This window comes from Garra rufa, chromosome 8, assembly GCF_049309525.1.
Source record: "Garra rufa chromosome 8, GarRuf1.0, whole genome shotgun sequence".
NCBI classification, from domain to species: domain Eukaryota; kingdom Metazoa; phylum Chordata; class Actinopteri; order Cypriniformes; family Cyprinidae; genus Garra; species Garra rufa.
Genome location: NC_133368.1, coordinates 37,020,086 through 37,043,678, shown reverse-complemented (window position 1 = coordinate 37,043,678; position 23,593 = coordinate 37,020,086). Strand labels below are relative to the sequence as shown.

Below are 23,593 nucleotides of genomic sequence, written 5' to 3'. Positions count from 1 at the left end.
TGGTGCATTTGAATACAATTGTTACTAGTGCTGGACAGTATGACCAAAATCGTATCACAATATGTAATTTTATTTAATGGTAATGATATGTATCATGATATAGTTATTTTTAGAGGGTTTTTGTTGTTGTTGTTTTTTTAGTTTTTTGCTTTTTTAGTTCACTTCCAGAAAAAAATTTACAGATAATGTACTCACTACCTTGTCATCCAAGATGTTAATGTCTTTCTTTTTTCAGTCATAAAGAATTTGTTTTTTTGAGGAAAACATTTCAGAATTTCTCTCCATTTAGTGAACTTCTATGGTGCCCAAGAATTTAAATGCAACTTCAGGGGGCTCTAGGGATCCCACCAAAGGAAGAAGGGTCTTATCTAGTCAAACGATTTGTTATTTTCACAATTTTTTTTTACAATTTATATAACACTCATCTTGTGAACTGTGTATTCCAGTTCATGACAGTTAGGGTATGTCGAAAAACTCTCGTTCTCCTCCAACTTTAAAATCGTGCTACATTGCTGCAGAATTACCGACCCAGTGTTTACAAAGTGAATGTGCAAAAAGGGTCAAACACCCTTAAAAAAAAAGATAAAACCGCGATGTAGGAATATTTTGAAGTTAGATGGGAGTTTTGGAAAGAAATCCTGAAATGTTTTTCTCAAAAAACATAATTTCTTTACAACTGAAGAAAGAAAAACATGAACATCTTCATGAAAGGGGGCGAGTACATTATCTGTAAATTTGTTCTGCAAGTGAACTACACCTTTAAGTAAGTTCTTTATGATGTCAAAGTTGATGTTTCATACAATACAAATTTTATAATTTTTGGCACCAGTGTCAGTATCACCAAAAAAACCCTAATACTAGCCTTAATAAAAAAAAAAAATTAAAAAAAAAACAAGCTCACTGAAGAAAAGTAAACAGGCAGCAATTAAATAAGAATAAGAAACTAATTACAAGAAATAGGACAAAAAATTACAGTAGAATAAATAAGAAATGTGGCATACATTGTATAAAGTAATCAAATGTATAAAAACGCTGCATATTCTTCACTGTGTAAATTAAATGTATATTTCTTATTAAAGTTACAAAAGTGATTTAGTCAAGAGCAGTAACAGATTTTTTTCTCTTTTGTTGTTTGATGAACATGAATGACAGACATCAGGAATATTTGGCTGCTGTCACTTTAAGAGCTGCTTGGATCCAATATACTGCTACACGTTTTCTTTCTCAGCTGTTTGCTTTCACTTGGGACCTAAATTACTGTGTTTATGAGGATACTTGCAAAGACAGGCATTTTGACACATACAAGTGTGTGTGTATTTAATCGTTAAAGGCCTGTAAAGCAGCAAAAATAACTTGGTCTCCTATAGGGGTGCAACGGATCGCAGATGATCAGTGATCCGTACGGACCGGACCCCACGGTTCGGTACGCATGTGGTTCGCGGATTAACTGTTAAATTGAACCATCATAGAGTAAAAGGGTATGATTTGCATATGTTTTGTCTTGTCAATTTACCCATTCAAACTACTTAAACTGCTGCAGCAAAAGAGAACACGCGCGCTGTTTCTTTCTTTCTTTCTTTTTTTTTTTTTTTTTTTTACCGCTGCCGCACATACCTGAAGCGAGCACGCGCACAGAGAGAGATGCGCGATTCAGACTGCGTGATTCACAGGTTGATTCCTCTTTAAAACTTCTCTTAACATACATACAAAGTTATGTTTAATACCCGTTTTGGTATTCTGGTAAACACAGTCGGTTATGTCTTCAGTAAACCGAAACAGCTGAGAAAGATGCGTGCCAGTATTAGAGACGTGCATTAGGCCTTAAAGAGACAGCGTCCTATAAATACCTGCAGTGAGAAGCAATAGTTATTTTACAATTAAATATTAAATTTCTGCACCTGAATACTAGTGTTATTGATTTTATTAGTAACTTTATTTTGTATTCATCTACACTTTTCATTTTTGTAATTGACTTTATTAGTTCAGCTAGTAGTTTTTGCTGTGGATTAGAAGTACTTAAAGTTAGCATTCAGTAATTATTAAAAAAACAAACTTTTTTTTGTTTTGTTTGTTTTTTGCTGATCCGAAAAATGATCCGATCCGTGACTCCAAATCCGTGATATGATCCGAACCGTGAGTTTTGTGATCCGCTGCACCACTAGTCTCTTACTTCGCGCATATAGAGAAATTAGTTCTCTTTAGTGGCTTAAAATAACTTGTATTTAAACTGCAATGCTCAAAAACGTGCAAACGATAAGTTTTCATGACCACGTAGTACTGCAAGTAGTACTGCAACATCACATAAGCGTGTAACTGCAATGCAGATGATAGTCCAAAATCTTGTCAAATACCAGTTGACAAACTTCTACCGGTTAATTGTGTCTACTGGTAAATTCCCCACCCCCAGTTGTTACTAAATGGTGGAAAGTTTAAAAATGTTTGTGTATTACACATCAAAATGCAAACCAAGCAAACAACAACCTCATCTCTGGCATGCTTGTGTCTCCAGTGTGTTATATCAGCAGCAGAACCAGCCGATGGATGCACTGCAGGCATATATCTGTGCGGTGCAACTGGACCACAGCCATGCAGCTGCCTGGATGGACTTGGGCACACTCTACGAGTCCTGCAACCAGCCGCAGGATGCCATCAAGTGCTACATCAATGCTACATGCAGCAAGTCCTGCAGTAACATCCCAGCTCTAACCGCTCGCATTAAATGCCTCCAGGTAGAGAGAGTGTTTGCACATGACGTTATTAGGAGAGGAAGTGTACGTTTCATTTCAATGTGCCTGTCATTGTGTTTTTCTTTTGGGAAGATTGTGAACATTGTTCGTTTTTGAGTTCCTTCCTGTTTGAGTTGAATCACGTTCCCTTGTCTGACATAGTATACACTGAGAATGATATGAGTGTCATTTTCATCTGTGATTTGATGCATACCACCATTGCATTGACTCAAGCTTAGCTGAATCCGACATTGAACATGTTTTCTGCGCAATCTTTTTCTAGGCTCAGTTGTGTAATCTTCAGCAAGGTAGTTTACCAAGTAAAAGTAAAATGCTCCCTAGTATTGAGGAGGCGTGGAGCCTACCAATCCCAGCAGAGCTCACCTCCAGACAGGGAGCGCTCAACACAACACAACAGGTGAGAACAGATCAGCTAGACAAGCCAGTAGAAACTCTTACACCATTTAATGGTTTAGACTCATAAAAATGATTTGGTAGTGGTAGCTTGGACATTGTGACGTTTTAAATAAATGTTTCGGGTTCAGTACAGGCTGAGCTTGACGCCATTTGTGGTATATTATGTATATACAAACATATAATACATTTTATTTATATATACAAACTGAAATTTAAAGGTCTTCAACAGCTCATCAAAATAAAAGTTTGGTTTAACTTGAAGAAACTGTGACAGAAATGTATTACTTATTCTAATTATACTATTACTACTACTACTACTACTAATAAAAAATTGTAATTAAAACATTATTTAGCAATGTTTACCAGAAAAAATTATTTACCTGAATTTATTTACCAGAAAAACATAAATACACAACACTTAGAGATGCTTTTGATTATTAAAATGAAATGAAACCATTAGAATGAAAGCTAGAAAATTAATTTCAAAAATTTGGTCAAAATAAAACTGAATTTGAGAAGAAAAAACTTGTTTTATAGGGTCTTAATGTAATTTCTTGGACAAACATTTAATCAGTTGCTGTTAAATTGTGTAAATTTCATTCTTTCAATTAATTAGACATGCTTTTTGATTAGGAGAATTTAATTTACCCATTAAAACAGAATCCAGAAAAAAAATGAATTTGGAAAAAAATAAAATGGAATTTGGGGATATATATTGTTAAATAAATTGTATATCATTTTGACAAAAATATTAAGCAGCACAACTGTCAACATTTATTATCAAAATGTTTCTTGGTCACCAAATCGGCATATTAGAATGATTTTTGAAGGATCATGTGACATTGAAGTGGAGTCATTACATTTTATAATATAAAATAAGATTGAAAACTTTTTTTAAATTATAAATCTATTTTACTGTATTACTGCTTCATTTATTTTACTTGGTTAAAATAAATTAAGCATTTGTCAGCAAACTTAAAAAAAAAAAATCTTCCTGTACACAAATATTTGCACTGTGGTGTATGGATGTATGTTCGTTTTTGAATCAACAGATAACTTATAACCACAGATCTTACGTGACAAATGCTGTCGATTGAGCTTAGCCTGTGTTGAACGCGTGATATTCCTTTAAAGAAACCTCTAAGTGTGTGGTAAGGCCTGAATTCATGATTAAGTACCACTAAATGGTCCTTAATTTCCAGTCATACAGAACAATGTTGTGATTAACATTGATTCTGGAGAATAATCTTAAACTGCTAAGGTTTAAAGTTATTTCCTCTAGTTCATTAGACCATAGCACTCATCAGCACACATCATCCTTTGTTTCAACATATTGGTCACTAATTTTGGGGAACCGTTTAAATCTACTTCTTACTTGCATATTTATATATTTAACTGATATAATTGAGAAAGTTGGCATACACTTTCTCTTGATCTGTTCTTTTGCTTATTGTGACACTGGGATGTCTGTATTAATGCATCATTGTCAAACAGTAGTGCAATATGGGTTACTTTAGTGAAATGTTCATGCAACCGTCCTAGCTGCTATTCTGTATTTGTTGCCTATAGCAGACCACCTGCAAAGCTCATCAGAGCAACGAAGCCCAGTCCCAAATCCCAGGCAACTCTCTTCCCCCTCAAATGGTCTCTGGCCAGACTGATGACCAGTCCAGCCCAGCCAAAAGGAAGAGGACCGCTAGTCCAGCCAGGGTACTAAAAGACAGCATTTTAATTTGTTTAAGCCATTACAACTGTCAAAAATGTTTGATTGTTTACTGGTTTCTTGTCTTACCATCAGAATTCGCCAGATTCCTGGGCAAATGATCCAGGTCATCATCAAGTCCCTAACTGGAGTTTAACCCCACAGAAGCTTCAGGTTGGTGGATAAATTTTTTTATTGCACATTCTGAATGTTTCTACATCTGTAAAAAGTTAAATATGAGTAATTTATGTACACTGCTATTCAAAAGTTTGGGATCAGTAAGATTTTTACCCCCGGTTTCACAGACAAGGCTTTAGCCTAGTCTTAGACTAAAATGTAAGTCTGAGCTTTTTCAACTGAAAGAAATTTGCACTGACTGATCTTAAAATATATCAGTGCCTTTTTGTCTCGAGATATAAGAGATTTTTACAATTTAATTGAACAATTTTCCATTTTATTATACTTTCAAATATAATTTGTTTCTTTCATGGAAAGCTGAATTTTCTTCAGCAATTACTCCAGTCTTCAATGTCACATGATCTTTCAGAAATCATTCTAATATGCTGATTTGATACTCAGTTATTGTCAAAATTGGAAACAGTTGTGCAGCTTAATATCTTTTGGAACCTGTGATACTTTTTTCAGGATTCTTTGATGAATGAAAAATTAAATGATTGGAGTAATGGCTGCTGAAAATTCAGCTTTGCCATTACTGGAATAAATTGCTTTTTAAAATATAATGTATAATGGTTCTTTTAAATTAAAACTTCTTTCAAAAACATTTTAAAAAATCTTAGTTCTCATGAACATTAGACCAACAGTGTATACTAGAGCTGGTGCAAAGCAAATTATTCTGGATTTGTGTTGTTTTTGCTCAGCTTCTGGAACAGTTGCGGAACAACAGGGCTAATCTGAAGCCTGTGCAGCTGCAGATGCTGGAACAGTTGGAAAAGCAGCTCAGTCTAATGCAACAGAATCAGCAGGTATGGTTAGAGGTAGCTTAAGTTGATTTAGATTTTGATATTGATGGTTTGTCTAACTCTCTTGCTCTCCCCAACAGATGAGGCTGAATGCTATGGGTCAGATACGACCCAGTGTGTCCAACGGTCCTATAGCCGACCCCTCACTGCCTATGAACTCTAATTCCACATCCTCCTCGCACCATCCACACATCGCTCTTTCCCGCACACCCTCCGCCCACTCACGATGTGCTGCTCAGCCAATAGCCAACGGACCTGTCCCTGGAAGCCCCGCCCCATGCACGGCTGGAACCCTGGGTAACACAGATGCCGTCTCTGTGGGCAATAATCACCTCCCAGGATCGGGGAGCAACGGAAACGTGCCTTACTCGCGGCAAAACGCACTACCTCATAACTGCACAACCCCCACCAGCAGCAGCATGGATGATGAACCGTGGAAAAGCCAACACATCAACTCCACTCAGGTGAGATTTAAATGTTCTGGTCATTTATAATATGTGACCCTGGACCACAAAACCAGTCATAAGGTTAAATTTTACAAAACTGAGATGTATACATCATATGAAAGCTCAATAAACAAGCTTTCTATTGATGTATGGTTTGTTAGGATAGGACAATATTTGGCCGAGATACATCTATTTGAAAATCTGGAATCTGAGGGTGGAAAAAAATCAAAAACTGAGAAAATCACCTTTAAAGTTGTCCAAATTAAGTACTTAACAATGCATATTACTAATCAAAAATTACATTTTGATATGTTTACAGTAGGAATTTTACAAAAAATCTTCATGGAACATGATCTTTACTTAATTTCCTAATGATTTTTGGCATAAAAGAAAAATCAATCATTTTGACCCATACTATGTATTTTTGGCTATTGCTACCCCAGCGACTTAGGACTGGTTTTGTGGTCCAGGGTCACATATGATCATAATGCAGGTTAGGAAATAAGAATAAGAAGTTCACTGCTTTGCTTGCACTTTATTCCAGGGGCTTCAGAAGAGTCCAGGTTCACATTCAGCAGGTCCTAATGGCGAGCAGCCTTTCTCTTCCGCTGGGACTTCCCAGCCTACCCCGGCAGCCGGCACTGGCGTTCCAAATCAGGTCGGACGTTCGGCCACAGCCAGCGGCACGTTAGCGCAGGAGGCCAGTCACAATCACCTCCCCTCCCCTAGCTCCCCTCACTCTGCTACCTCAGGTGGACAGCAAGGCACGGTGCACACCAAAGAGAGCAAGCCTTCAGGAAACGGGCATTCCGCAGGGACGCCTAACAGCACTGCCACTGCAGAAGGACTGCCTAATCACGTCCATCAGGGCCAGGCAGACGCTGCTGGGGCGAAACCCTGCTCACCAGGTGTACTTAGTTCAGACAATCCTCAGCTCTCTGCCTTGCTGATTGGAAAAGCCAATGATAGTAATAATAGTAATGGCGGTGAGTTGACGGCTGCCGGCACAAAGGTTAACAACGTTCACCCGAGTCTGCACACGGGGCTTAAGGCGCAGGAAAACTCGGTGGCCTCCTCCCCGTGTTCTGCCATGTCCACGGCCACACCCTCACCCAAATCTGCAGACCATCACAGCACTCAGAACAGTGTTAACAGCCTTAACAGCCCCACGCTCAACGGCAAAGGTCTGGAGGACTCTCAGAGCCCCTTGAAGGTGGCATCTCCACTGGTTTGTCATAAACCCACGCCTCCCTCGTTCGCCCCGTGGTCCTCTGTGTCCATATATCCCAGCTCCAGTGATGTGCTCAAAGCATGCCGGTAAGTTACGCATTCGTGTATGCGTTTGGGCCTTGTGTAGTTGTGTAGAATTCCAAACAGATTTCTTAATTGGTTTTGTGCTGTTTTTTGGTTATGGTTATACCCATTGGGATAGTTCAACCCAAATAATAACTCACTCTCATGTCGTTCCAAACCCATAAGACCTTCATTGATCTTTGAAACAGAAATTAAGATATTTTTGGTTAAATTTGAACAATTTCTGTCCCTGCATAGACGGCTCAAGGCCCAGAAAGGTAGTAAGGACATTGTCAAAATAGTCCATGGGACATCAGTGGTTCAACCATAATGTTATGAAGCACTGAAAATACTTTGTGTACAAAGAAAACAAAAATAGCTTTATTCAACTTCAATTAACAATTTCTTCTGTTCTGTGTCAGTCTTCAACGTGCATTCATTAGAGCACCACGGCTGACATGGACAAGAAGAAACTAAATTGAATTGAGTTGAATGAATCATTATTTTTGTAGCTTCATAGGATTCATGTTGAACCACTGATGTCACATGGACTATTTTAAGGTTGTCCTTATTAGGGGTGTGAATTGGTACTGGTTTCACGATTCGATTCAATTGCGATTATCATGTCAACGATTCGATATCACGATGCATCACAATTTATATCAATCTATTTTGGGCATTTTTATTACATTATAAAAGCAGGCTACATTTTAAAATAATTACAAATGAATAATAAATCAAAACAGTTGTTAAGAATTAAACCAAGTAAATATAGACCCAATTATAGGCTTGTAAACATTTCAGAGAGATAGCCTTTCTGGCTACAGAATTAGATGGATACAGTACAAAATAATTTGATTTAAAGAAGATTTTAGATTATATTAATTACATGTTTTTGTTGTTGTTGTTGTTTTATTTATTTATTTATTTATTTATTTTTTTACAAAATGTTTTCCGCTTATTATAAGAGCTTGTCACCCAGCGATAAGCACTGTTATTCAATGAAATTGTCGTTAGATAGTGGGATAGTGTTACAGATCCGAAATAGGGATGAATCCTATCTAGTGGCAGAAAACTCACTATTTTTGAGTTAAATCGAGTTATAAAGTCAGAATAAGGAAATATAAACTTGTGAAATTGTGAAAAAAAGGTCAGAATTGTGAGATTAAATAAATGTAATGTAAAAATGTTAATAGTAATGGGTTTAAATATTTCATGCTGTAACTGTAGGGCTAATTTAATACGTCCCCTATAAACAGCATATGTGAATATTATGTGTATGTTATTGTTTAAATCAAATTTATGCTTTAAAAATAGAGTAATCACAGCAGTTTTCATCCATAGTATGTCCCTTTAAATATCTGCATTTAGCTTCAAATGGCGTCTTTGACGACACTATTCTAAAAAAAATGATTTGCATTCCAATTTTGACATCAAAAGGCACAAAAATATTTTTTCTATTATTCCATGGATTTAACCCATTTAATTCACTTGTTACCAGTTGGGTGCTTGAAGTATCCGAAAGTTTACGGATAATCATAGTTGTGGTAGGGCTGGGCGATAAAACGATAACGATACATATCGCGATAGACAAGAGATCGATATCAATAAAAAATGTGTTCGATAAAACGTTCGATATTTTGTATTCTTCGTCGGCCCGCCCAGCCCCCCTTTAACGTTCAGTTCATAGCGCCAGATCACAATAGAAGTTAAGGTTATCTTTCCTACAGAACGGGTCCATGTTGTTGTATTAAACAAACTAAATAGCCTTATGTTATTAATCTTATTTACACGACGGCATGTGATTTCTGTCTCTACATGATCGCGCGTTTACAATGTCTCCTCACAGACGGGATCGCGGACTCCATTCATAAAAACGGACTTTACTATAGGGCGGAATGCCGCGGAATTCGTCGATTTTTGGAACAATAAATCAAAAGTTAGTCTGTTAATTAATTCAGATCGCGATATGGACTAGTGTCTGTGAAAACTGAAATGCAAAAAGACTGTTTCAATAAGAATCCTGCATGTTCCGTTTTCTTCTATGTGTATGAATGGAGGAGACACGTTTTTTTTTTCACTACACGCATACTGCACACGTGACGCTCCCGCTAATTTTTGGCCTTTGCATCTCACATGAACAGACAAACTCCAATAAATACATCTCCAAAGCTGCTGTGAGTGTCACTTTTTGTCAATTTTACCGTTTCATTAGTGAAACTAGCATCATTCATACTGTATTACACACTGAAACTTCACGGCAACCTGTCAAAATAAAAGTAAGGTTTAACATGTAACAGAACAATATTAGTCTTGTATTACTTTGTACAGTATAATGTAGGTGTTTATATGTTCACATTTAAATAATTTACATAAAACAATATATGATAAAAAAAATAAAATAAAGAGTCACCACTTAATTGTTGAAAAAATACTATTATTATTAAACCTTTTTTTAACTGAATATAATTTTTCTTCTATGTGTTAATTTTAACAGTAAAGCTCCGTTTATTTTTATTTTTAAAAATAAATCAGTGATTTTGCTTTCATTTGATTATCAGAAAAATTAAAACAAGAATTTCTGAAAAAAAAAAAAAAAAGATTGTAAGGCCCTATTGTTCAAAATGTTGAAAGTTTTGGACTTATTTTTTCAGCAATCTGTGCAGAAATAAATATAATCAGCCAAGTACTTTGCAACAACCTCTGACCTGTGGTCAAGCCGGACTTCTGGGCCATACATTAGCTTGACCATTCACTTCATCGACAATGAATGGGGTTTAAATTGAGGATTAAGAGATAATTAAGTATATATTGTGACTTTAGACTTATGTTTACATTTTAATTATTTGAGTTTTCCAGGTTTGTTGACATTTCTGTCTTAATAACTGAGGGGTTTATGATCAGAGGCAGGTTAAGTTTAAAATAAAAATGCTTGAGTGTAATATATTTTTCTCCTGGTCCTTATTTTAAATGGGTCATAAAAATATCAATAATTATCGATATCGACCGATATGAAACACTGATATCGTGATATAGTTTTCAGCCATATCGCCCAGCCCTAAGTTGTGGATTTTTTTTATTGCTGTTTGATTATTGCTGATGAGATCATGGCCAGTGGCAGCTTTAATAGGCTGCATTCACACTAATGCACAGATCTATTTGGACATCAGATGTTGTGTCCTGTACTGAAAACATAACTATGTTTACATCAATTTTGTATCATAAAAGTATTCATAGATGCAAGTGCATTTGACCGCAGCTGCAAGCTTCAGGACAAACAAACACAAAGCGCATGTAAAAGCCTGTCAGTGCATGAGTTTCGTGCAACTGCATTCCAAACAGCATAAGTGAAAGCATATTTGAAGTGAACGTCTGAAATAAAGACTGGTGGAAGCACACATTATCACAGCGCATAATTTGTGCAGTGAAGCCCGCCACTATCGTCTCTAGCCAAGCTCAGAATCGATTATTCTGAACATGTTTGGGAACACTTTATTTTAAGGTATCCTTGTTGCATGTTACATGTGCTTACTATTATAATAACAATTAATTATGCATAATTACATGTAAGTAACCCTAAACCAAACCCTAGTCCTAACCCTAACAATATAGTAAGTACATGTAGTTAATTAATATTACTCAGTACTTAAATGTATAGTAACACTGTAACAAGGACACTTTAAAATAAAGTGTAACCGCATGGTTTTTTACCCACACTAAGCTTGGTTTTTCCAAAATGTGCTCAGATCTCAGATTTAAAAATAGAGTGCATTTTTAATACTTGTGTGACAAGTGCGTATGCAAATAATGTCGGTAAGCTATAATCGATTATGGTCCATTACGATGGAGATTTGACCATGTCTGCATTGTGATGCACCAATGCAACAATTAATTTCAACACCCCTAGTCCTTACTACCATTCTGGGCCTTAAACTTGTCAGTTGCGTTGCTGTCTATACAGGGCCAGAAAGCTCTCGAATTTCATCAAAAGTATCTTAATTTGTCCTCCAAAGATGAACGAAGGTCTTACAGGTGAACTATTCCTTTAACAGCATTATCTGCTGTTTTTGTGCACATATAAATTACATAGCCAGACCACATCATCACCTTTTCTGATGTAATACAAATCCATCCTAGTTGATTTGGTTTTAATCTGCTGTACAATGATGGTTTAGGTTGATGACTTGATGTATTGTTTTGATTTGTGCTAGAAAGAGATTTGCAGTGGTGAGCTGTTCAGCTGTTAATTATTTGGAAGGTTGTTGAAATGCTGCTTTTTAGTATTTTGTTTTATTGTTTTATATTTTGTCATTGTATAAGCTTTGACTCTGTGTTAGGGGTTTGTCTGTAAAAAAGCACAGCTGTTTAATTTTCATAGCTGTGTTGTCTATGATTGCTTTCAATACACTGCCGATATAGTATATATCCTACTGTTTAAAAGTTTGGGGTCAGTGTGTTTTGCTTTGTTTTTTTAAATACTTTGACTAATTTGGCAAGGATGCACTAAATTGATCAGAAGCAACCGTAAAGACATTCATAATTGTGCAAATGTTTTTATTTCAAATTGATATAGCTTTTCTTTTGAACTTTCTGTTCGTCATAGAATCATTAGAGGAAAATACACCAAGGTTTCCACACAAATATTATGTAGCTCAACAGTTTTCAACATTGATAATTATAAGAAATGTTTTTGATAATAAATTAGAACAGTAAGCAATTGTTTTAAATAACAAAATTTTACAATATTAAGCTTTTTTTGATCAGGTAAATGTAGCCTTGGTGAGCAGAAGAAGCAATATAAAACCTCACAGACCCCAAACTTTTAAACCTTAGTGTATGCAGTTTTATTTGTTTGTTTATGCAGTGCTGATTTCATGCATAATTTTCATAATTTCAACCTATCTAGTACCTAGTAATAAGCAAAACTGCTTATTAAATTCCTGCTTGCCAAATATTTCATGCCACAGCATGTTAAAAAAAAACTATTCCATCATTAAAATGACAGCGAAAGTGCCACACCACCCAACAACACAGAGACTGAGCTGCAGGAAATGTCAGGCAGTGTCAAACTTGTCAGTTTTCACAATCACCAAGGTTCTGCTTCCAAACAAAACCCAGCATGACTATGCTTCAGTCTCACAGCTGTAATTATTTAGAGAAATTTTAGTTACTGAACTTTTGACCCTCTGACGTGTTGTTTAAAATGGTACATTTCCTCAGCGCTTACAGTCTTATTACACTGTTTGTTTTGACTGGATTGGCTGTTGATGGGGAAGAGGACATTGCCAGTGTGTCTCTCCATTCTGTAGTGATCTGGCTTGTGGATCCACCTGTGTCTAGAAAGCAACAGCACATGCACTGACCCTCAGTGTCCCTGTCATGTTGATAAGAATACATCAGAGATTACAGTCTTCGCTGCAGCATGCAGTCTTTAAAAATGCGATTTGGATAATATAAATTATGTATTTTATGTTATGTACAGCCATCTGCACGTGTGCTAATGAATATGTTGTGAAAATTATTTTGCAGAAACCTGGGGAAGAATGGTGTGTCCAATAACAGCATCTTGCTGGATAAGTGTCCCCCTCCACGGTTACCACCTGCACCCTTTCCTCATCTGCCAAAGGACAAGCTCAATCCTCCTACCCCTAGTATTTATGTGAGTAAAACATTAATATTTGACATGTTGCAGCCTGGATGCTCTTTATCTTTTTACAAGTCAAAATGCAAATGCAAGGCAAAAAAGGTCCAGTTGCACAGATTATAAACATTTGTTGCCATGGGAAAGAAGTAAACTTCAAGTTTGACCTAGTATTATTACACGCTTTTTATGACTCCAAGCTTTTATTTTCTTAAGTCACCCAAACCTACTTTTTAAATTCTTGGCAGTTGGAGAACAAGAGGGACGCTTTCTTTCCGCCGCTACACCAGTTCTGCACAAACGCCGCCAACCCTGTTACAGTGATTCGTGGCCTGGCTGGAGCACTCAAGCTAGGTAAGAGTGTATTTCTGGGTGCTCGTGCACATTTGCCATAGTACTGTGTATGTGTGAGCTCTGATCTGTGGTTTTGTGACTGAACACTGATCAGGAGACATTTAGCTAGCACTGCTACAGGCAGTGAGTTTTGGCACAGATTTCAGGGTGATTTGTGTGTAAATGACAACAGCACCATCTGCATGTTGAAAGTGGCATTACATGGAAGCAAACCCAGCACAAAAAAACCCAGCAGCAGTCGCAGAGTTCTTCTTAAATGGAGTTTTTATGTACCTGCTCTTCAAACCTCATAAATGACATGATGGAATATATAACTTTGCTTTGAGATGCGCTCTAATGGTCACCTTTCTACAGAAAGTAAAAGTATTTTAGGTGAAATTGACATTAAATTTTAAAATTTGATTCTGACTGATATTGTATGCTAGTTATTGTGTTGTCATGGTCTATCAGTATTAGAGAGTTTATGTATGTTTTTTTTGTGTATGGCTGGAATGTTGCTGTGTGGGAAATGTTGGCCATTTGGACAAAATTTGTCTACTTTATCATGTTATTTGGGATTTTTATTGTATAGCAAAAAGTGGTGTTTGTTCATATTTTCTACATATGGCTTTAATCTGTGTGTAAGGGTTTGAAACCTAAACCTCATTCACATTCAAGTTGTAAAAAAGATGTGCCAGTTTGGTTGAATTTTTCAGTGTAATGATGGTTTATATTTGGGTGGCCTAGGTTCGATTCCAGCTCTGTGTTTGTTTGTTTTTTCCTATTCCAACTGTGCCCTTTCCTATTGTCTCTTGTTGCTCATTTAAAATGCTGAAAAATGTAATCACACATTCTCACCAAAATGTATATTGTATATTGCAAAGATAATGCATTCACCCCCTTGTCATCCAAGATGTTAATGTCTTTCTTTCTTCAGTTGTAAAGAATTTTTTTTTTTTTTTTTTTTTTGAGGAAAACATTTCAGGGTTTTACTCCATATAGACTTCTATGCAGTGTTGGGCAGTAGCGTCGCTACAAGTAGTGACGCTACTAGCTTAACTACATTTCTCAGTAGCGTGGTGGTAGCGTCGCTGTTTTCTGAATCAAATAGCTTTTCAGTAGCTAAGCTATTATTTTGATCAAGTAACGTGGTAGCGTCAACAAAAGCTACAAGCTATACATTGTTCTATACTTTAAGCTCAAATCGGAAATATAACTGCTACGGATCACTGATCCTGGGTCAGTAAGCGACGTCACTGCCACTAAACCTCGTGATGCCATTGGCTCATTAAACTCTCTCGTGAATGAAGTGCGGCGAGCAGTTTGAAGCATCTCGGCGTGTTTGCAGACTTGAGGTAAATAAAGAAGTGTTGAAGCACTTGTTGTCGAGACTTTTGTTGTCGATATTTTAGCTAAATGTCAGAAAAAACTGAGCGCCCACATAGCAACAGAAAACTGTATAATCTGCATTGCAAAACGTAGTATTAGAACTAGTGATGGGCGCCTTGATTTTAGTCTTTGAAGCAGGCTAGTGCTCTGGGAAGATCTCAAACTCAGAAGTACGAGATGGGCAGAGGGTGGGTGTCAAATTCATGGCGAAAGGCAAAATGTTTCGGTTCGTTAGTAAAAACAAACAAACAAAAAACGACCAGGTTCCATAGCAAAATAAGAATGAAACCGTGTTCTAGTCTAAACGAATTATAATAGTCTTTGCTAATATTCTTAATACTTCAAACTGCTTTGGACTTTGCAGTAGCGAATTATGCCTTTACTATGACCAACATGACAGAATATGATATTCAGCTGTTTGATCGCGCTGGTGTCTTGCGCGCATACTATCACTGTTCATTTGAAAAATAAAACACAGTCACCCAAAAGTTCTGTTCTGTTCTGAATAAGATTAAAGTTAAAGGATTTGTTGTGGAGTGAGGGAAATAATGTCATAACATTACGATGTAGGTCTGTTTATTTCAGAATATAATAAAATGTGACTTATAGGCCTAGCCGCTGTGACCTGTCGGTTTATTTTTTCCTCTCAAAGACTTACAATTTACGTTAATGTGTTTTACCTTCTGCAAACGAAAATAGCCGCTTGATTCGGTTATATATTCTTACTGTCAGTTAACAAATTTACAATAGAATTTAGCTTTGCTTCCCAGATAGTAACAGAGTCTGGGCCAAATCTGGCTTACATTCCACTTGTCTTTTATTCACAGTCTTGACTGCAAAAGTTTGTGATTTGTTTTTATTTTTGTATTTGTTATGTACTATAGATTCTGACAATTAAAACAGGCTCCTGTATTCATGAAATCAATCACTATCTTTGTTCAAACACGGCAGTAAATTAAAGTGCTGTTTTTGTGTGTCATATTTTATTAGCTATATACAGCAAATCTACAGCGCTTCCATTAGGCTATTTTTTTACGAAGCTGTCAACACTGTAAACTCTGACGACATGCAATCAGTTGACGAACACCCATTCATATATATAGACTTATGTTATTCAATAATATGTATAAAATTATTTTATTTACAAATTTTGTGTTTATTTTTTTTTTCAAGAAAGAATTCAACCCCCCAAAATAGATAAATCCAGCCTAGGGCTGGGCGGTATATCGAGTTCTGGGGATATATCTGTATGATTCCCCAACGCGATACAGGATTATCCAATATCGTTCATATCGATATGGCACATGCGCGTGCGCGTTCTGCGTGAAAACGAGGGTTTTAAAACACCGCTAAAAAGCACTGACCCAAGATACCAGCTACCCAATCGCAAGTACTTTGCATCAGAAGCTCTGCCGCAAATGTACAGTGAGATCAGAGGAAAGCTTTCCTAATGGCTCGCAAAAGTGACTCATTTCGTACTAATTAACAGCCGATTTATGGTCTAGCCCTGGGTCGTCAACTGTGAGAGAAAAACGTTGATGGAAAACGCATTATGTTGGGATTACGTCGCAAAATATTGTAAATATATCTCTTTATACTGTATTTTTATACATATTTATGTTTTAAACCATGAAGGTGAGCCAATGGATATCACACAAGCAACGTGAAAACTGCGCAATGTTAAAGCGAAAGTAAAAACAGCGCTTCCAGCATCTGACGTGCACATACTCTCAGAGACAATGATAGACGAATATACTAAATATGCTGATATTACACAATAGTTTACTTCCCTAATATTTCTCTTGTGCGCCGAACACAGTGGGGAAAACATTAAAAGAAACGTATTTTGTGTAGGCTAGGGTTGTTTTTTAAAGTCTGTGTTTAAAATAAAGCTCTCAATTTCATTGATGACTGCAGTATTAAGGGTTAAGAAAGTCTTAATTATGATTTCAGGTCGTCTTAAATTGGGGACTAAAAGGCAAGAATTAGGATGAAACTTTATAAGGCTATGCATTAAATAAATATGAGCGCTGCACGTTTCAAAGTCAGCTGCGGAGCTGCTCTGTGTATCAGTCTGATAGCGCCTCCTGCTGGAAGAGAATCATCTGACATTTTTAATCAGCTCGTAAGTCGGCTGTTGTCAAAAAGATTAATGTAAAAAAAAAAAAAATCAATGGTTTTATGCAGCAAGCATGTAGAGTTGTAAATGTGAACTGATGGATCGACAAGATAATGTGTAATTTAAACAATTAAGGCAGTAAAATATATGTATATGTTAATTAATATAATACTTGATTGACAATATTTGTTTAAATTTATATAAGAATTGATACTTTTGACTCTTGAAGGCTGGAATGTGAAGTTTATAATTTAAGAAATCTTTTTTTGTTTTGTGAAACCTGCATCTGAATTGTAAATCATGCTTTTTACAGTCATTTTATTTATTTATTTATTTTTGTTCAGGTCTTTTAAAAGGTATTCAAATGTCTAGAATTTAGGATAAAATATGCTGCAGATAACCTGGTCTCGTAAAAAACATAAATTGTTTTTTAATTTATAATTGTCCGGACCTCGGCTGGTGAGCAGGGTTCATTACTGGACCTCGAGCCATTTTAGTTGAAGACCCCTGGTCTATTATTTTTTTTTTTTTCATTTAAATTTTTTTCATAATTTGAAATATGTTGTGCAGCTTATAGTGTTAAGCAGGAGAAACAACCTGTACTGTATTTTATTTATCAAAGATTTTGTGCAGCTGTTTATTTGTAAACAGGGAGGGAAACCCCTGTGTTTTAATTATATTTTGCTCAAAAACTGTTTAATAAAGTTTTAATAAAGGCTTTGACTCTTAAGTAACCATTTATGGAAAAATACCGGATATATATCGTATACCGTCATTCCTCCTAAAAATACCGAGATATGAATTTTTGCCCATATCGCCCAGCCCTAATCCAGCCCTGTACATGATACAGATTTTTGTTGCCAAATTGGTTTGGAAGAGTGGTTGAATATACTATTAAACTGAACTTGTATGACTGACAATTTAATTGATCACTGAGAGAGCATTGACTTGGTATGATGTTGGTTCAATAGAAAAATGAAATTTAAAAAATAGATTAGATGTAGTGAACTACTTTTGCCATGATGTTGTAGCTTAGCTTGCTACATTACCCAAGGCTGTAGCATTAGTGTAGTTAAGCTTCATTTAATGAAGAGTAACTGTTAGCTTAGCTCACTACATTTTGCAAGTAGCTTGCCCATCACTGCTTCTATGGTGCCCTGAGTTTGAACTTCCCAATTGCAGTTGTAAACAATCCCAGCCGAGGAAGAAGGGTCTTATCTAATGAAACGATTTTTTTTTTTTTTTTTTTGGTTGGTTTTTCTATTACAATTTATGTACTTTTTAACCTCAAATGCTAATCTTGTTTTGCTCTGCCTGAACTCTGTGTTGAAAATCTTATTTTCTCCCTCAACTACAAATTCATCCTACATCACTGTTTTACCTTTTTTGTAAAGGGTGTTTGATCATCTTTGCGTGTTCACTTTGCAAACACTGGGTTGGTACTTCTGTAGCAATGTAGAATGATTTTGAAATGATTTTTGAAGATAAGGGAGAAAATAAGATGGGAGTTTTTGAACTGTCTTGAACTGGAAAGAACTGTTCAGAGCAAGACAAGACAAGCGTTTAAAGTTAAAAGTATATAAATTGTAATTAAAAAAAAATAACCCACTGTTTCGCAAGGCAATACCCTTCTTCCTCGTCTGGGATTGTTTACAACTGCATTCGTTTGAAGCCGCATTTGAAGTCCACTATATGGTGAAAAAATCTGAAATGTTTTCCTCAAAAAACATACTTTCTTTACGACTGAAGAAAGAAAGACATGAACATGTACATTATCTGTACATTTTTGTTCTGGAAGTGAACTTCTTTAAAAATGCTTGAATGTATTTTGAGAAAAATCTCTGTTTTTACTCTGTTTTCATCAGTTGCCATTTTGGTGTCTTTCTCTTTATGTCAGACCTAGGATTGTTCTCTACTAAGACTTTGGTGGAGGCCAACCCAGAGCACCTTGTGGAGGTGAGAACTCAGTTATCTCAGCCCACTGATGAGAACTGGGATGTGACAGGAAGCAGGAAGATGTGGCGTTTTGAGAGCAGCCGGTCTCACACAACCATCGCCAGATACGCTCAGTACCAGGCATCGTCTTTCCAGGAATCGTTGCGGGTGAGTCTTCGTAATTCACACTTTAAGAAAAAAACGTTATCGTAAAATGTCAGGAGAATATTAAATTTGGACAAAATTTGTGTACTTCCCATCATGTTAAAAGCCATTTATTGTATCACAAATAGTATTGTTTGTCCACACATGGTCTCAATCTATGTGTAAGGGTTTGCATTCGCATTGAGTTCACTTTGAGTTTAACATGGCTTTAGAAGTTTTGGTCGTAACACGCATAAAAAAGGCTGGAATCTTGCACTCTTGATTGTACATTTGCACTGAAGTGGGGCCACAACCTGTATCAATTTCCTCCTCATGCCAAGAGTTTGAGTGTATGTATGTTTTTGTGTGACTAACATGCCATTTGGGATTTTTTTTTTCACACTGAGATTTTGATAAAGGTGCATTTAGCAGTTTCTAAAGCAATTCCTAAAGCAATTACTCTCAGCCAGCTGTGTTACAAAATAAAAACACTGAATGCTATTGATACTGTGAAACACTCCATTGGTGCTTGGATTCTAATGGTTGCTTTTTTTCAGGAGGAAAATGAAAAGAAAGGACAGAAAGACCACTCAGACACAGAATCTGCTCCATCAGAAAAGTAAGTCCATGTTCAGTTAAAGCCTAAATGTGTTTTAGACACTTTTGACAGAAGCATAGTTTAACCGTAGCCTGCATTTGTTTCAGTGTGGTCCGCAAAAGAAGAGGTCCCTTTAAGCACATCAAGTTCGGGACCAACATTGACATGTCAGATGAGAAAAAGTAAGTGCTCACTGGTTTTGTTCCCTTTCTGAGCGTTTCTTTATTCAAGGTCCAACCATCAAACATGAAATACAAAGTTGCAGAAATTTCTGCTCTGATTGGCCAAATGGCCCAGTCTGTTGTGATTGGTCTATCGCATACAGCGCGTCTCAGAAACGATAGCCCATTGTCATAATTATGTATTTTGAATGCTCGGTAGAAAATACAAACATCTATTATTTATTATACTTTTACTGGTTAAATCCCTCGTTGAACTCCCAGAGATTAGAGAAGCAGTCGTTAGTAAAGTGACGTGTTTGTTCACGGCTGGCCAACGTAGAACATAGGTGGGAATCATGCAAATGTGTTTCCCCTGACATGGGATTTGACTCATTTAGGCTGTACAGTCTTTATTTTGGGAGGCAATAACTTTATTTTAACTTGCACTTTACAACTTTGCTTCATTACACACTGCATGAAAGGCAATATTGGAAATGGGATAATAGGGGCACTTTTAATTCATTGTGAAGCCACAACTTGTTTAATGAAAATGCATTTGCAGGCACAACATTTGGTTGTGAAAGTGCAGATATAGGCACAGCTGTCTTCAGCATTGATAGGGCCAATGACAGTGTATATACACCATTCAACCATACAATTAACTATAAAAAAACTAATGTAAATTATGATTACAGTTTAACTTTCATGTTGTGTTCTTGTCGTTTTCTTTTTCCCGAAAATACTAGTTATTGTTATCACATTAGACTAAACTTACTGACTTTGAGGTGAACAAACTTAGATCAATGAGGCCTTCAACCAATTCTAATTGAAAGAAAGCAAGTTGACAAAAAGATTGAACCCATCATAATGAGAGATTTACAATCAGTTTTTAAAAGGCTGGTCATTTTTGACCAGTAACATTTAGAGAGGTTCACTTCTAGAACAAAAATTTACAGATGATGTACTCACCCCCTTGTCATCCAAGATGTTTATGTCTTTCTTTCTTCATTCGTAAAGAAATTGTTTTTTTTTTAAGGATTTTTCTCAATATAGTGGACTTCTATGGTTCCCAGAGTTTGAACTTTCAAAATACAGTTTAATTGCAGCTTCAAACGATCCCAAATGTGGCTGTAAACAATCCCAGCCGAGGAAGAAGGGTCTTATCTTGCGAAACGATCGGTTATTTAAAAATATATATTTTTAAATATACAATTGATATACTTTTTAACCTCAAATGCTGCCAGTTCAAGACAGTTAGGGTATGTTGAAAAACTGACATCTCATTTTCTCCCTTGTCCTACATCGCTGTTTAACCTTTTTTGTAAAGGCCGTTTTATCTTCTTTGCATGTTCACATGCAAACACTGGGTCAGTACTTCTGCTGCGATGTAGGATGATTTTGAAATGATTTTTGAAGTTGAGGGAGTAAATGAGATGGGAGTTTTTTCACCTACCCTAACTGTTTTGAACCAGAGATGCACAGAATACTCATGCAGTACATAAATTGTAATAAAAAACAAACAAAAAAAAACAATCATTTTGCTAGATACAACCCTTATTTCTTGGTTAGGATTGTTTACAACCGCATTTGGAATCATTTGAAGCTGCATTTAAACTGCATTTTGGAAGTTCAAACTCGGGGCACCATAGAAGTCCAATATATGGAGAAAAATCCTGAAATGTTTTCCTCAATCAATTTCTTTAAAGACAAACATTTTGACAAGGGGGTGAGCAAATTATCTGTAGTTTTTTGTTCTGGAACTGAAAATGGTTATAATAGCCATTTTTTACTTTAGATATTTTAAAATTTTAATTTGTAGCTGCGATAGACTAGAATGCTGAATAGAGCTTTGATAAGACTTTGTTGTAAAATGTAAATGTTGTCATTTATTTAAAGTAGAAATACTAATTTGTAAGAAATGTCTTTACAGTAATTCTTGATCAATTTGATGAATTCTAGAATAATAGTCGCCTAGCAGAATGAGAAATAACTCATCTTAATATATCTGATCTTTTAAGTGTTTTAATCTGATAATGTCCTTTATAAAAGCAGTGAGCCACTTTAGTTCATAAAGTGTCTTTTACCATGGTGAAAAGGCACTCTGATTCATGTTGTGCTTAACACCCTTTAACGGTAATAAAATCACTTTAATGCACGCCTCATGTGGTTTAGTGCTTCATCAAGATGCTCTATACAGTTTAATTGAAGTCTGAAGGAGGATTGAGTGAGTGTTAAATGGGCCTTTTCAGACCTCTCGCAGTGTTCAGACAGACTCCTAGAGTTGCGATGGAACAGGGAGACATGTTAGGTCGTGTTAGATCTGACCTCTCCACCCTTTGGTCTTGCAGGTGGAAGCTGCAGCTGGCTGAGTTGAGTAAACTGCCTGCCTTCGCGCGGGTGGTGTCTGCAGGGAATCTGCTCAGTCACGTGGGCCACACCATTCTCGGCATGAACACAGTCCAGCTCTATATGAAGGTCCCAGGCAGCAGGACACCAGGTCAGCTTATGGGCACGCAAACACATACACATCTCATCATGCTTTACTGAGGCAGTGCTCAAAAACAAACGTTACAAACGAAACTATTTACTTTTTTCTATTCAGGTCATCAAGAAAATAACAACTTCTGCTCTGTGAACATAAACATCGGCCCTGGAGATTGTGAATGGTTTGCCGTTCCTGAGCCATACTGGGGTGTTATGAATGATTTCTGTGAAAAGTAAGCAGAATCAATTATGCTAAATCACCTTATTTTGGGTTTTACCATTAGTTTGATGTAAAATATGACATTTATAGGGGTGTAACGATACACGTATTCGTATTGAACCATTCGGTACGAGGCTTTCGCTCGGTACGCATTACCAACCGAAAGATTCGTTGGACTAATCCTATTACATTTAAAAAAAACAAAAAAAAACAGAGCTTACAGTGTGTGAAATATAATGTTCTCAGTGCCACTGTGCTTAACAAGGCAGCCCAAATGACTTAACAGGCAACATAATGTCTGCATCTCCCATCTCCAAAGAAAAACACACTTCTCCAGTAGGGTTGCGGCAGTTTGTTAGAGTTTCCCCTCTTTTCCTGACTTTAAAATGGCTTGTAAATGCCTGTGGGCAGTTTACTTCTTACGTTCAAATTAGCAGCAATTCGGCGTCAATTGATTGAATTGACAACAAAACCGTCGTACCAAACCAAACCGTTACACCCCTAGAATTTTAGCATGTTTGTAAGACTCTGTCCATGCAGCTTGCATATGTACTGACTGATATATTCTTCATGCAGGAATAATATAAATTACCTAATGGGCTCTTGGTGGCCAAATCTAGAAGACTTGTATGAGGCCAATGTTCCAGTGTATCGCTTTATCCAGCGACCAGGTGACCTGGTCTGGCTCAATACTGGCACTGTGCATTGGGTTCAGGCTATTGGCTGGTGCAACAACATTGCCTGGAATGTAGGACCACTCACTGGTAAATATGTCAAGTTGCTTTTTGCTGTTGTTGGAACACCAGATCTAGAAACTTAGCAAGCTGCTTAAATATGCATATTGCTTACTTATGCAACTTTTCTGAGGGAGCAACGGAATCATCGTTGAACATTTATAGCGACAGTTTAGAACACTCTACATTGGCAACTTGTTAAAAAATTGTCAAAATTGTAAAAAAAAAAAAAGTCTTTTTGTAATGTTCTAAATTAAAAAAGGAAGGTATA

The 23,593-nt window shown here is 36.5% G+C and overlaps 1 protein-coding gene across 2 annotated transcripts in view; it reads left to right on the top strand.

Moving 5' to 3' along the window:
• Positions 1-23,593, top strand: part of kdm6a (lysine (K)-specific demethylase 6A) — a 76,889-nt gene that overhangs the window by 49,483 nt on the left and 3,813 nt on the right. For both annotated transcript variants that reach the window (XM_073846155.1, XM_073846154.1), the window contains 15 exons: positions 2,510-2,729; positions 3,010-3,144; positions 4,713-4,853; positions 4,942-5,019; positions 5,724-5,828; positions 5,906-6,289; positions 6,816-7,588; positions 13,094-13,223; positions 13,454-13,559; positions 18,944-19,149; positions 19,683-19,744; positions 19,831-19,905; positions 22,233-22,381; positions 22,487-22,601; positions 23,165-23,352. In XM_073846155.1, coding sequence (XP_073702256.1) covers positions 2,510-2,729; positions 3,010-3,144; positions 4,713-4,853; positions 4,942-5,019; positions 5,724-5,828; positions 5,906-6,289; positions 6,816-7,588; positions 13,094-13,223; positions 13,454-13,559; positions 18,944-19,149; positions 19,683-19,744; positions 19,831-19,905; positions 22,233-22,381; positions 22,487-22,601; positions 23,165-23,352 — 2,867 coding nt within the window. The remainder of the gene's footprint in view (positions 1-2,509; positions 2,730-3,009; positions 3,145-4,712; positions 4,854-4,941; positions 5,020-5,723; positions 5,829-5,905; positions 6,290-6,815; positions 7,589-13,093; positions 13,224-13,453; positions 13,560-18,943; positions 19,150-19,682; positions 19,745-19,830; positions 19,906-22,232; positions 22,382-22,486; positions 22,602-23,164; positions 23,353-23,593) is intronic.